At 44.0% G+C, this 15,536-nt stretch overlaps 1 protein-coding gene across 10 annotated transcripts in view; it reads right to left on the minus strand.

Moving 5' to 3' along the window:
• LOC106583764 (arf-GAP with coiled-coil, ANK repeat and PH domain-containing protein 3) overlaps window positions 1-15,536 on the minus strand; it is a 213,771-nt gene that overhangs the window by 35,975 nt on the left and 162,260 nt on the right. For all 10 annotated transcript variants that reach the window (XR_006761277.1, XR_006761276.1, XM_045705083.1 and 7 more), the window contains exons 11-12: window positions 3,123-3,235; window positions 2,733-2,784 (exon numbers count right to left, since the gene is read on the minus strand). Coding sequence is in view for 8 of the 10 variants with exons in the window: in XM_045705083.1 (XP_045561039.1) it covers window positions 2,733-2,784; window positions 3,123-3,235 (165 nt within the window). In the remaining 2 variants the exon portion in view is untranslated. The remainder of the gene's footprint in view (window positions 1-2,732; window positions 2,785-3,122; window positions 3,236-15,536) is intronic.

A 15,536-nucleotide genomic window follows, 5' to 3' on the forward strand; every position in this document is an offset into this window, starting at 1 on the left:
CCAGTAAAAGAGGTTGTTTGTTATTGTAGTTTGGTCAGGACGTGGCAGGGGGTGTTTGTTTAGAGTGTTTCGGGGTTTGTTGGGCTATGTTCTTATTTAAGAGGGGTGTTTGTTTAGAGTGTTTCGGGGTTTGTTGGGCTATGTTCTTGTTAGTCTATTTCTATGTTAGTTCTAGTATGTCTATTTCTATGTGGTGTTTATTGGGTTGACCATCAATTGGAAGCAGCTGCTCCTCGTTGCTTCTAATTGAAGGTCCTATTTAAGAGGGGTGTTTTTCTATGGGATTTGTAGGTAGTTATTTCCTGTTTTGTGTTTGTGCACCTGACGGGACTGTTTAGTGGCGTTTGTTGTTTTTTGTATACGTGTTTCTTTCGTTTTCCTTCTTCAATAAAATAAGAAGATGAGTATTCACGTTCCCGCTGCGTTTTGGTCCAATCCCTACGACACCTGTGACAGAGGCATACAAGCAAAGGGTGGAGAGGAGCCTCTCCTCAGGCAAGGGATTAAATCCATGGCTAGTGCCCCCAACATAGGCAGGGGAAAAACCAATGCTGACCTTGGGAGACATGAGGGCCAGAACATGGCTAATCAACTAAATGTTTTCTTCTCAAGATTTGAATCAGACAACATGTTTGAGAGGGTTGTTGTTAAACAGGCTGATGTTGTGAAGTTGTTCAGGGGATGTAATGCACACAAGCCCAGACAAAATAAGTAGACATGTGTTAAAGCACCGTGCTGAACAATTGTCTGGTGTTTTTACAGACATTTTCCGATTCTCGCTCGACCAGCAACACGTGCCAGTATTGTAGAAAAACGTTGTAATTATACCCATTCCTAAAGCATCTAATCTCTCTGTGCTGAATGACTACCACCCTGTTGCCTTGACATCCTTAGTAATGAAACGCTTTGAGGACATTGTGAAAAGTCATGTTCTCAGCGCCAGCCAGGAAGCTCCTCCGCTCTAAATGTCTTTAGAGTGGTGTGATGAATCACACTCGGTCCTCCAATACCAACAAGACCAAAGAGATACAACACCTACCTCTGCAACATCTAGAGATTGTAGAGGAATAGAGATATCTGGGTGTCCTCTTGGACAATGAGCTTCAGAGGAGTAAATGTACAGACCTGATCTACAGAGACATTACTTTCTCAAAAAACTGGGATCTTTTAATGTTGACTGTACAATACTGACTCTGTTTTACAAAATCTTTCATTGAGAGTATTTTAACTTTTTGTATTGTTTGTTGGTTTGGCAATGCCACTGTCAGCCAGAGAAATATGCTGAGAAGGATTATCACCACAGCAAGCAAGGTACTTGAAGTCAAACAGACAGGCCTGGAGGAGATCTTTAAGGTCAGGGCCTTCAGCAAGCCTCACAAAATCATTTTAGACCCAAGCTACCCCCTGTACCCGGACTTTGAACTACTCCCCTCTTGGCGCAGGTATAGACTAGACAATGATTTGTATAAACTAGACAATCATTTGTACCAGGTGTGATATCCCTCCTAAATAGCTCTGGCTAATGTTCCTATCCACCCAGGAAGGCCAGCAGTCTAATGTTCCTATCCACCCAGGAAGTGATGAACACCTGCCTTAATGCGCTTGGCATCATGTTTGGTTGCATCCACCATAATGTCACCAACTCAACCCAAACAGCAGAATAGTCCACCATAATGTCACCAACTCAACCCAAACAGCAGAATAGTCCACCATAATGTCACCAACTCAACCCAAACAGCAAAAAAGCGCAACGGAACATCCCAACGAGCATCACAAATCCCATGAGTCAGTGGAAGGTCATGTTGGAGTCAGGCAGCCGTATTGGACTAGCAATGAATCAAAGTTTACTTCTTCATAACGAGGTGATTTCAGAGCCCAATCCTGGATGCACAAGTTATACATACCACAGTTGGTATACCACAAGTTGTAGAGCTAGGAAGAGGGTGTCTCATGGGTTTTCTTGTCTTTTGTTTGAGCCTCCCAGTTACCTCATTGGTTCTCAATGAGGCTTGTGACTTGGGATATTTGGTGTTGCCATGCCAATCAGTCTGCTGGCTTTTCCATATCCAGACAATGGTGTTTAATTATGGCAGGCCTACTGGATGCCCAACATAGTTTAATGACACAACGTTGGTATTGAGTACAGGTCACAGGTACAGTACACACATCTACAATATGTCTCTTATTTAAAACCTATACAGGTGTTTAAACCACCATTTAATGGTATAATGGCAGCCATATTGGATTTTGGATGCAATAATGGATTTGGAGTAGAGGAGGCTGATGGGAGGAGCTATAAGAAGACGGGCTCATTGTAATGGCTGGAATGGAATAAATGTGTAACTATGTAATGTTGTCAGGCAGGACCATACAACAGCACTGAATGAGACCACATTTGACTTGGAAAGTTTAAATTCATCAAAAAATATTCATATTTGATAGTTGATATTTCCTCCTATTGCTATTCTTTGTGTTTACAGGTCTATATTTCCTAGAGGCATTAAGATATCCTACTGCTGTTTGTTTATGTTGGGAAGGTAACGGGCTACTTGTATTTCAAATGTTAGCAATATCAGAGCTTGCAATATTGGGTTACATGAGTTTGTAGGGGTATCTCAATAACTAAAGCCCCTTTCTTGATGATTGGCCAACAGCCTAATGATAGCACAAACAGACCGGCATTCAGGCTGATTACATAGCTCTCCTTTCAAAAGTCCCAGTTATTTTCTTACCTTAAGTCGCTTCTGGTAGACCAGCTGGCTGTTCTGTATGGAGAACCACCGTCTGGAAGGAGAGAGGAGGAGGGGAGGAAAGGATTAGAGAGGAGGAGGGGAGGAGAGGAGACAAGAGGAGACTGAGATGAAGTACCACTCTGAATCAAACAGTACTGTTGTGTTTTTTTTATTTTTTATTTCACCTTTATTTAACCAGGTAGGCCAGTTGAGAACAAGTTGTCACGCCCTGACCTGAGAGAGACGGTTTATTTATCTATTTTGTTAGGTCAGGGTGTGGGGTGGGCATTCTATGTTTTGTATTTCTTTGTTTTGGGCAGAGTATGGTTCCTAATCAGAGGCAGCTGATGGTTCCTAATCAGAGGTGTAGGACAGGTGTTTCCATCTCACCTGTTCCAGGTCTTGAAGGCGTTGGAGGCCCTCTTGAACAGGTAACCTTCCATCACCACTCCGTTAGGAGCGTCCACGTTGAACTCCACCTTATTATCATCATAGGAGAAGTCCTAGAGACCGAGACAAAGGGGACAAGAGGGAGGGGGGAGACTGGGGTTAATGTCTGTAGCTAACTTACAGAGGAGAGGAGAGGAGAGGAGAAGAGAGGAGAGGAGAGGGGAGGGGAAGGGAAGAGAAGAGGAGAGGAGAGGAGAGGAGAGGAGAGGAGAGGAGAGGAGAGGAGAGGAGAGGAGAGGAGGGTTAATGTTTGTGTCTGTAGCTAACTTACAGAGGAGAGAGACTGTGGTTTGGGTCTGAAGTCAACTGTAAATCTTTATAGGTAACTGGGCAAGAAAATAACAATTCTTGTAGTATGAATTATGGTACAACTGTATATTATGTTACTGTGCAGTAAATATATATCAGTCAAAAGTTTGGACACACCTACTCATTCAAGGGTTTTTCTTTATTTGTACTATTTTCTACATTGTAGAATAACAGTGAAGACATCAACACTATGAAATAACACATATGGAATCATGTAGTAACCAAAAAAGGTGTTAAACAAATCAAAGTAGCCACCCTTTGCCTTGATGACAGCTTTGCACACACTAGGCATTCTCTCAACCAGCTTCATGAGGTAGTCACCTGGAATGGATTTCAATTAACAGCTGTGCATTGTTAAAAGTTAATGTATGGAATTTCTTTCCTTCTAAATGTGTTTGAGCCCAATCAGTTGTGTTGTGACAAGGTAGGGGTGGCATACAGAAGATAGCCCTACTTGGTAAAAATATTATGGCAAGAAGAGCTCAAATAAGCAAAGAGAAACGACAGTCCATCATTACTTTAAAATCAGGAACATTTCACGAACTTTGAACATTTCTTCAACTTCAGTCGTAAAAACCATCAAGCGCTATGATGAAACTGGCTCTCATGAGGACCTCCACAGGAAAGGAAGACCCAGAGTTATCTCTGCTGTAGAGGATAAGTTCATTAGAGTTAATTGCACCTCAGATTGCAGCCCAAATAAATGCTTCAGAGTTCAAGAAACAGACACATTTCAACATTAACTGTTCAGAGGAGACTGCGTGAATCAGGCCTTCATGGTCGAATTGCTGCAAAGAAACCACTACTAAAGGACACCAATAAGAAGAGACTTGCTTGGGCTGAAAAACACGAGCAATGGACATTAGACCGGTGGAAAGCTGCCATTTGGTCTGATGAGTCCAAGTTTGAGATTTTGGGTTCCAACCACCATGTCTTTGTGAGACGCAGAGTAGGTGAACGGATGAACTCTGCATGTGTGGTTCCCACCATAAAGCATGGAGGAGGAGGTGTGATGGTGTGGGGTTGCTTCGCTGGTGACACTGTCAGTGATTTATTTAGAATTCAAGGCACACTTAACCTGCATGGCTACCACAGAATTCTGCAGCGATACGCCATCCCATCTGGTTTGCGTTTAGTGGGACTATCATTTGTTTTTCAACAGGACAATGACCCAACACACCTCCAAGCTGTGTAATGGCTATTTGACCAAGAAGGAGAGTGATGGAGTTCTGCATCAGATGACCTGGCCTCCACAATCACCCAATCTCAACCTAATTGAGATGGTTTGGGATGAGTTGGACCTCCAAGTGAAGTCAAATCAGCCTACAAGTGCTCAGCATATGTGGGAACTCCTTCAAAATTGTTGGAAAAGCATTCCAGGTGAAGCTGGTTGAGAGAAAAGTGTGGCTACACTTTTTTTGGTTACTACATGATTCCATATGTGTTATTTCATAGTTTTCACTATTATTCTACAATGTAGAAAAGAGTAAAAAATTAAGAAAAAATGAATGGGTGTGTCCAAACTTTTGACTGGTACTGTATATTACATACAGTAAAAAAATAAATAAATAAATAAATAAATATATATATATATATATATATACTGTGTTCATATAAGAGCTAATTGTCCTATACTGTAGGCTCGCAGCATATCCTCTTCACAGATGGACTGAATCTTAAGAGACAACAACAACCACCTCAGACTAGAGATGTAAAATAATACAGCCCTGTGAATACAGTAAGTAACCCAAACAGCCTTAGTGACGAACCAGTGAGGTGTACCAGCGGAGGCTGGTGCGAAGAGCTATAGGAGGACGGGCTCTGTGAAATGGCTGAAACGGAGTAAATGGAACGGATTCAGAACATGTGGTTTCCAGCCATTACAATGAGCCAGTCCTCCTATAGCTCCTCGCACCAGCCTCCACTGTAGTGTACAGTCATAGAGAACTCGTAGAGGGGACAGGACGCTGTTCTGTGACCTAATGATTTTTAGATAAGCTGGTGGGAAACTAGACAGTGGACCATCCCCAGGATGCAGCCTTATGTTTGTCTGAGAACAAACACGTTGACAGATAGCTAATGGGGGGGATATGGGGCTGTCAATCATTCACTGGTGTTGCCCAATGGAAGCTGTTTGATGCAGAGGAAAGAGATGCTAGTCACTCAGCTTGACACTGTTCTGATTTCCACCATATTGCTTTTGTGTCTTGTGTGTCTTGTGCACACACAACAACAATGGACAATTACCTTGATTATAAAAAGTAGATTATAGTCTACCTCCGTATAGGTTATACCTTTGCCTTCGGGAAAGTATTCAGACCCTTTTTCCACATTTTGTTATGTTACAGCTTTATTCTACAATAGATGCATAATCTAAAATGGATTAAATCATTTTTCCCTTATCAATCTACACACAATATCCCATAATGACAAAGCAAAAAAACAGGTTTTTAGAAATAGCTTATTTACATAAGTATTCAGAACCTTTGATATGAGACTCGAAATTGAACTCGGGTGCATCCTGTTTCCATTGATCATCCTTGAGATGTTTCTACAACTCTACTTGTGGTAAATTAAATTGATTGGACACGATTTGGAAAGGCACACACCTGTCTATATAAGGAACCCACAGTTGACAGTGCATGTCTGAGCAAAAACCAAGCCATGAGGTCGAAGGAATTGTCCGTAGAGCTCCGAGACAGGATTGTGTTGAGGCACAGATCTGGGGAAGGGCACCAAAACATTTCTGTAGCATTGAAGGTCTCCAAGAACACAGTGGCCTCCATCATTTTTAAATGGAAGAAGTTTGGAACCACCTAGACTCTTCCTAGAGCTGGCCACCCGGCCAAACTCAGCAATCGGGGGAGAAGGGCCTTGGTCAGGGAGGTGACCAAGAACCCGATGGTCACTCTTACAGAGCTCCAGAGTACCTCTGTAGAGATGGGAGAACCTTCCAGAAAGACAACCATCTCTGCAGCACTTCACCAATCAGGCGTTTATGGTAGAGTGGCCAGACGGAAGCCACTCCTCAGTAAAAGGCACATGGCAGACCACTTGGAGTTTGCCAAAAGGCACCTAAAGACTCTCAGACCATGAGAAACAAGATTCTCTGGTCTGATGAAACCAAGATTGAACTCTTTGGCCTGAATGCCAAGCATCATGTCTGAAGGAAACCTGGCACCATCCCTACGGTGAAGCATGGTGGTGGCAGCATCATGCTGTGGGGATGTTTTTCAGCTGAAGGGACTGGGAGACTAGTCAGGATCGGGGGAAAGATGAATGGAGCAAAGTACTGAGAGATCCTTGATGAAAACCAGCTCCAGAGCGCTCAGGACCTCAGACTGGGGCGAAGGGGTCTGAATACTTTCAGAATACACTGTACGTATCAGGTTATATCAGTTTCACTAAACACAAGCCATCTTTTGATCAGACAGACACCAGGACCACTCATCTCACACACACACACACACACACACACACACACACACACACACACACACACACACACACACACACACACACACACACACACAGAGAGAGAGAGAGAACTGAACTCTCCGGAATCCAACATAGACATAGTGTATGACGCAGATCATTGTGTAAGCATCACTAGCTCAATACTCCTGTCTATGAAAAGATCCTCAAGGTTTCTACACAGATAACACACATTGTTTTCTTCAATACCCATTCTTGCAACAATAGAAGGTAGCGGGGATTGAAAAGTTACATTTCAGGGATGGGTTCTAAACTCCACAGGACAGGAGATAACCTTTGGGGTTTTCCACAAGCTGCAACTACAGAACTGTCTGTCTGCTTGTCACCTAGGTCTACAACCTACAGAACTGTCTGTCTGCTGGTCACCGTGGACTACAACCTACAGAACTGTCTGTCTGCTGGTCACCTAGGACTACAACCTACAGATGTAACGTGGGTCGTATAAAGGGGACCAAGGCGCGGCGTGTGAAGTGCTCATATTTCCTTTAAATTAATATATTTAAGCTAAACAACAAAACAACCACCAACAGTTCCGTCAGGTGACATACACTAAACAGAAAACAACTACCCACAAAACCCAGGGAAAAAAACCCTACTTAAATATGATCTCCAATCAGAGGCAACGAGAATCAGCTGCCTCCAATTAGAGATCAACCCCAAACAATCCCAACATAGAAATAGAAAAAATAGAACTTAAACATAGAAATAGAAAACATAGAACAACCCCCCCATTCAGATGCCTCTTACTCAAATCACCAACTTGGGGGGGGGGCACAAACAATTCTGAACTCATCATGAGGGGCAGCAGTTTACATACCAATATCCATACACCCCACACAGCAAAACATTTTAACAACCCCCCCCCATGACAGCAGAGAGAACAATTGTATGTTTTTAGAGTACATTTTATGCAATTCTATACATTTTGCCATGGGGTGGAGAGAAATGGTTACAGTGTTTAATATATCGGAGTGAGACCGACTAACAAAATCAATTGGGTCACCCCAGATGGTAATTCAACCATGATAACAAGTTCAGATAGCTGTCCGCTCAACAAATTTACCAATCTAAAAAATGTTAGCTGACGTGACTATCAGTGACTGACATTACAAGAGGAAAAACTGCTAACGCACAACCAAATTTCAATACTGCACCTTATGTATTCTACTACTGTAACTCTCAGCAGTATCTAAATACATTTTGGAAATATATCCGAGGTCCATCCCTGTTGTAGAAAGCTGTTATTATTGCCCTGGGAGACGTGTATGAGTATTACCATCCTATAATAAGCAACTAATAGTTTAGTAAAATCTCACCAGTGTGTAATCCAACCTGCCAAATATCTTCATCTTTTGCAGAGTACAATCCAACAACATTTCACCTTTTAAAAGTAAGTTCCAAATTCTCGAAACATAAATAATCAAATAAAACAAAGGTTTAAAGAAGAAAAAGATGCTTCTGTTCAGTTGTTCAAAATGTTTTTCTCATTTTCCAATATTCCGGTTACGGATTAAGAGTCTGAATTGAAGACTTCCGAACACACAGGAGGAACGGAGAATAACGGACCTCACGCCAGAGCATCAGAACACCGAATGTCAACAGTGTGCTCGTGCTGCAGTGACGTTCATGCGCTCCAACCCACACTGCCTCCCGAAACCAGCTGCTCATGCTGGTCCCTGCAGTGTGTGTGTGTATAGTCAGGGCCGGCTCTAGCCTTTTGGGGAACTGAGAGATATTTGGTTGCGGGCCCCCCACCTGGGCCTCCTCTTGATGGTGGAGAGAATATTTTTTGTTTTAAAGTAAAGTTTCCTGTAATTCTACACATTTTGCCATGGGGTGGAGATACATTTTCACTTTTACAGCTAATTTCATACAATTCTACACATTTTGTAATGAGTTATTCCATGTTAATATGATATTTTGAGTGGGGATGACTAACAAAAAACAATGCCCCCCCCCCCCGGGAGGTCAGGGCCCTGCATGCCCAGTCGGTATTCAGCCATGATTACTACAAGTTTAAATAGTTTAGCCAGCTAACTACCAATCTAAAACGTGTTAGCTGACATGGCTAATTGAGTGACTGTCAGTGACAAGAGAAAAACTGCTAGTACACAACCAAATTTCGTAGTTGTACCATGTTTATTCTACTATTCTACTTCTCAATAGTAAATTGAGACCCCGACTGAGTTGCTAAGGGCCCCCTAGCAGACTACCTACCTCATTAGCATACAGCTGTCATTTATGTTGTGCTCTCAGAAGTCGATGCTGCTGCCATGGAAAAGCCACCGCTTGCGCCCTGCGCGCAGAACGATTTACGAGCCTTCCACTCTACCCCCCCCCCCTGAGGCCCCCCCAAAAGCCTTGATACCCTGAGGCCAGGTCCTCTTTCTCCCCTCCTCAGTCCTGGAGGAGCCCAGCTTCCATCTGTCTGACGGTCTATTGCTGCCTAATCAAGCACACATTATGGCTCCCAGAATCCACCCACAGGTCCCTATACCCCCAACACTAACCCCCACCTACAGGTCCCTATACCCCCAACACTAACACCCACCTACCCACCTACAGGTTCCTATACCCCCAACACTAACCTCCACCTACAGGTCCCTACACCCCCAACACTAACACCCACCTACTCACCTACAGGTTCCTATAGCGCCAACACTAACCCCCACCTACAGGTCCCTACACCCCCAACACTAACACCCACCTACCCACCTACCTCTCTCTCTATCCCTCTATCTCTCTATCCCTCTCGGTCTCTCGCTCTCTATTCAATTCTACCTCTCTATCCCTTTATCCTCTAGCTTCAAGGCAAGTAACACTGAATCATGCATGAGAGCACCAGCCTTTCCTGGACGACTGTGTGATCACACTCGCTGTAGCCGATGTCAGCAAGACCTATAATCAGGTCATCATTCACAAGGCCGCGGGGCCAGACGGATTATCAAGGCGTGTACTGAGAGCATGCGTGGACCAGCTGGCAATTGTCTTCTCTGACATTTTCAACCTCTCCCTGACCGAGTCTGTAGTACCCACATGTTTCAATCAGACCATCATAGTCCCTTTGCCCAAGAATGTGAAGGTGACCTTCCTAAATGACTACAGCCTAGTGGCACTCACGTCTGTAGCCATGAAGTGCTTTGAAAAGCTGGTCATGGCTCACATCAACACCACCATCTCAGAAACCCTAGACCGACTCCAATTCGCATACTGCCCCAACAGATCCACAGATGATGCCGTCTCTATTGCACTCCACACTGCCCTTTCCCACCTGGACAAAAGGAACACCTATGTGAGAATGCTGTTCATTGACTACAGCTCAGTGTTCAACACCATAGTACCCACAAAGCTCATCACTAAGCTAAGGACCCTGGGACTAAACACTTCCCTCTGCAACTGGATCCTGGACTTACTGACTGGCCGCCCCCGGGTGGTAAGTTTAGGCAACAACACATCCGCCATGCTGATCCTCAACACGGGGCCCCCATCAGGGGTGGGTGCTAAGTCCCCTCAAGAACTCCATGTTCACTCAAGACTGACACCATCATCAAGTTTGCCGATGACACAACAGTGGTAGGCCTGATCACAACAACGATGAGACGGGGAGGAGGTCAGAGACCTGGCCGTGTGGTGTCAGGACAACAACCTCTCCCTCAACGTGAGCAAGACAAAGGAGCTGATCGTGGACTATAGGAAAAGGAGGGTCGAACAGGCCCACATTAACATCGACGGGGCTGAAGTGTAGCGGGCCGAGAGTTTCAATTTCCTTGGTGTCCACATCCTCAACAAACTATCATGGTACAAACCCACCAAGACAGTTGTGAAGAGGGCACGACAACACCTTTTCCCCCACATGAGACTGAAAAGATTTGGCATGGGTCCCTTTATCCTCAAAAAGTTCTACAGCTGCACCATTGAGAGCATCCTGACCGGTTGCATCACTGCCTGGTATGGTAACTGCTTGGCAACTGCTTGGCAACTGCTTGGCATCTGCTTGGCATCCAGCCCAGTACATCACTGGGGCCAAGCTTCCTGCCATCCAGGACTTATATACTAGGCAATGTCAGAGGAAGGCCCATGAAATTGTCAAAGAACCCTCACTAAGCTAAGGACCCTCGGACTAAACACCTCCCTCAGTCACCCAAGTCATAGACTGTTCTCTCTGCTACCGCATGGCAAGTGGTACCGGAGTGCCAAGTCTAGGTCCAAAAGGCTCCTGAACAGCTTCTACCCCCAAGCCATCAGACTGCTGAACAGCTTCTACCCCCAAGCCATCAGACTGCTGAACAGCTTCTACCCCCAAGCCATCAGACTGCTGAACAGCTTCTACCCCCAAGCCATAAGACTGCTGAACAGCTTCTACCCCCAAGCCATCAGACTGCTGAACAGCTTCTACCCCCAAGCCATCAGACTGCTGAACAGCTTCTACCCCCAAGCCATCAGACTGCTGAACAGCTTCTACCCCCAAGCCATCAGACTGCTGAACAGCTTCTACCTCCAAGCCATCAGACTGCTGAACAGCTTCTACCCCCAAGCCATCAGACTGCTGAACAGCTTCTACCCCCAAGCCATAAGACTGCTGAACAGCTTCTACCCCCAAGCCGTCAGACTGCTGAACAGCTTCTACCCCCAAGCCATCAGACTGCTGAACAGCTTCTACCTCCAAGCCATCAGACTGCTGAACAGCTTCTACCTCCAAGCCATCAGACTGCTGAACAGCTTCTACCCCCAAGCCATCAGACTGCTGAACAGCTTCTACCCCCAAGCCATCAGACTGCTGAACAATTAATCAAATGGCCACCTGGACTATTTACATTAACCTCCCCTCCTTTGTTTTTACACTGCTGCTACTCTCTGTTTATTATCTATGCATAGTCACTTCACCCCTACCTTCACCCCTACCTTTACCCCTACCTTTACCCCTACCTTTACCCCTATGTACAAATGTTATACCTCAACGAACCTGTTGACTCGGTACCAGTCCTCCCTGTATATAGCCTTGTTATTGTTCATTTTATTGTGTTACTTTTTATTTCATTTTTTAACTTTAGTTTATTTAGTAAATATTTTCTTAACTCTATTTCTTGAACTGCATTGTTGGTCTCTCTCTCTCTCTTTACCTCTCTCTACCTCTCACTCTCACGCTCTCTCTATCCCTCTCTCTATCCCTCTCTCTATCCCTCTCTCTATCCCTCTCTCGCTCTCTATCCCTTTCCATCTGTTAATCCCTAAGCAGTGTGACATCATGCCATCTGTCGACTTCAGCCCTCTTGCCTGTGGGGAAAGGAGAGGGTAGTTTAGGTTGGCGTCATGCCCAGTAGAAGATATCCGCTGTCGGGTACAGCAGCCCTGGTGTCCCCTGGTCTCTGACCTCCCTGAATCTCCTTTAGGTGAACCCCTTATTTTATTTCTCTGATAGCACATATAAACCTTACACTTAAGGGTCTATCCCTACAGTAGAACGAGTTAAGGGTCTATCCCTACAGTAGAAACAGTTATTAAGGGTCTGTCTCTACAGTAGAACCAGTTATGGGTCTGTCCCTACAGTAGAACCAGTTATGGGTCTGTCCCTACAGTAGAACCAGTTATTAACGGTCTATCCCTACAGTAGAATGAGTTATTAAGGGTCTATCTCTACAGTAGAATGAGTTATTAAGGGTCTATCCCTACAGTAGAACCAGTTATTAAGGGTCTATCCCTACAGTAGAACCAGTTATTAAGGGTCTGTCTCTACAGTAGAACCAGTTAAGGGTCTGTCCCTACAGTAGAACCAGTTATTAAGGGTCTATCCCTACAGTAGAACCAGTTAAGGGTCTATTCCTACAGTAGAACCAGTTATTAAGGGTATGTCCCTACAGTAGAACCAGTTATTAAGGGTCTATTCCTACAGTAGAACCAGTTAAGGGTCTATTCCTACAGTAGAACCAGTTAAGGGTCTATCCCTACAGTAGAACCAGTTAAGGGTCTATCCCTACAGTAGAACCAGTTATTAAGGGTCTATTCCTACAGTAGAACCAGTTAAGGGTCTATTCCTACAGTAGAACCAGTTAAGGGTCTGTCCCTACAGTAGAACCAGTTATTAAGGGTCTATCCCTACAGTAGAACCAGTTAAGGGTCTATCCCTACAGTAGAACCAGTTATTAAGGGTCTGTCTCTACAGTAGAACCAGTTAAGGGTCTGTCCCTACAGTAGAACCAGTTATTAAGGGTCTATCCCTACAGTAGAACCAGTTAAGGGTCTATCCCTACAGTAGAACCAGTTATTAAGGGTCTATTCCTACAGTAGAACCAGTTAAGGGTCTATTCCTACAGTAGAACCAGTTAAGGGTCTATTCCTACAGTAGAACCAGTTAAGGGTCTATCCCTACAGTAGAACCAGTTAAGGGTCTATCCCTACAGTAGAACCAGTTAAGGGTCTATCCCTACAGTAGAACCAGTTATTAAGGGTCTATCCCTACAGTAGAACCAGTTAAGGGTCTATCCCTACAGTAGAACCAGTTAAGGGTCTATCCCTACAGTAGAACCAGTTATTAAGGGTCTATCCCTACAGTAGAACCAGTTAAGGGTCTATCCCTACAGTAGAACCAGTTATTAAGGGTCTGTCCCTACAGTAGAACCAGTTAATAAGGGTCTATCCCTACAGTAGAACCAGTTATTAAGGGTCTTTCCCTACAGTAGAACCAGTTATTAAGGGTCTGTCCCTACAGTAGAACCAGTTAAGGGTCTATCCCTACAGTAGAACCAGTTATTAAGGGTCTATCCCTACAATAGAACCAGTTATTAAGGGTATATCCCTACAGTAGAACGAGTTAAGGGTCTATCCCTACAGTAGAACCAGTTATTAAGGGTCTATCCCTACAGTAGAACCAGTTAAGGGTCTATCCCTACAGTAGAACCAGTTATTAAGGGTATATCCCTACAGTAGAACCAGTTAAGGGTCTATCCCTACAGTAGAACCAGTTATTAAGGGTCTATTCCTACAGTAGAACCAGTTAAGGGTCTATCCCTACAGTAGAACCAGTTAAGGGTCTATCCCTACAGTAGAACCAGTTAAGGGTCTATCCCTACAGTAGAACCAGTTATTAAGGGTCTATTCCTACAGTAGAACCAGTTAAGGGTCTATCCCTACAGTAGAACCAGTTAAGGGTCTATCCCTACAGTAGAACCAGTTAAGGGTCTATCCCTACAGTAGAACCAGTTAAGGGTCTATTCCTACAGTAGAACCAGTTAAGGGTCTATCCCTACAGTAGAACCAGTTATTAAGGGTATGTCCCTACAGTAGAACCAGTTATTAAGGGTCTATCCCTACAGTAGAACCAGTTAAGGGTCTATCCCTACAGTAGAACCAGTTATTAAGGGTATGTCCCTACAGTAGAACCAGTTATTAAGGGTATATCCCTACAGTAGAACCAGTTATTAAGGGTCTATTCCTACAGTAGAACCAGTTAAGGGTCTATTCCTACAGTAGAACCAGTTAAGGGTCTATCCCTACAGTAGAACCAGTTAAGGGTCTATCCCTACAGTAGAACCAGTTATTAAGGGTATGTCCCTACAGTAGAACCAGTTATTAAGGGTCTATTCCTACAGTAGAACCAGTTAAGGGTCTATCCCTACAGTAGAACCAGTTAAGGGTCTATCCCTACAGTAGAACCAGTTATTAAGGGTATATCCCTACAGTAGAACCAGTTATTAAGGGTCTATCCCTACAGTAGAACCAGTTATTAAGGGTCTATTCCTACAGTAGAACCAGTTAAGGGTCTATTCCTACAGTAGAACCAGTTAAGGGTCTATCCCTACAGTAGAACCAGTTAAGGGTCTATCCCTACAGTAGAACCAGTTATTAAGGGTATGTCCCTACAGTAGAACCAGTTATTAAGGGTCTATCCCTACAGTAGAACCAGTTATTAAGGGTCTATTCCTACAGTAGAACCAGTTAACGGTCTATCCCTACAGTAGAACCAGTTATTAAGGGTCTATCCCTACAGTAGAACCAGTTATAGAATCATCCCTCCTTAACTGCATCATCAGTTTTCCTCTTGTCATGTCAGTCACTGCATACCTTTAGAGAGCTGTATAACTTGTCAGAAATGTCCTGTCAGAATACTCCTACTACTAGTAAAGCTAGCCAGTCAGAATACTCCTACTACTAGTAAAGCTAGCCAGTCAGAGTACTCCTACTACTAGTAAAGCTAGCCAGTCAGAATACTCCTACTACTAGTAAAGCTAGCCAGTCAGAGTACTACTACTACTAGTAAAGTTAGCCAGTCAGAGTACTCCTACTACTAGTAAAGCTAGCCAGTCAGAGTACTACTACTACTAGTAAAGTTAGCCAGTCAGAGTACTCCTACTACTAGTAAAGCTAGCCAGTCAGAATACTCCTACTACTAGTAAAGCTAGCCAGTCAGAATACTCCTACTACTAGTAAAGCTAGCCAGTCAGAATACTCCTACTACTAGTAAAGTTAGCCAGTCAGAATACTCCTACTACTAGTAAAGATAGCCAGTCAGAGTACTACTACTAGTAAAGCTAGCCAGTCAGAGTACTACTACTA

This window comes from Salmo salar, chromosome ssa22 (assembly GCF_905237065.1).
Source record: "Salmo salar chromosome ssa22, Ssal_v3.1, whole genome shotgun sequence".
Classification (NCBI taxonomy): Eukaryota; Metazoa; Chordata; class Actinopteri; order Salmoniformes; family Salmonidae; genus Salmo; species Salmo salar.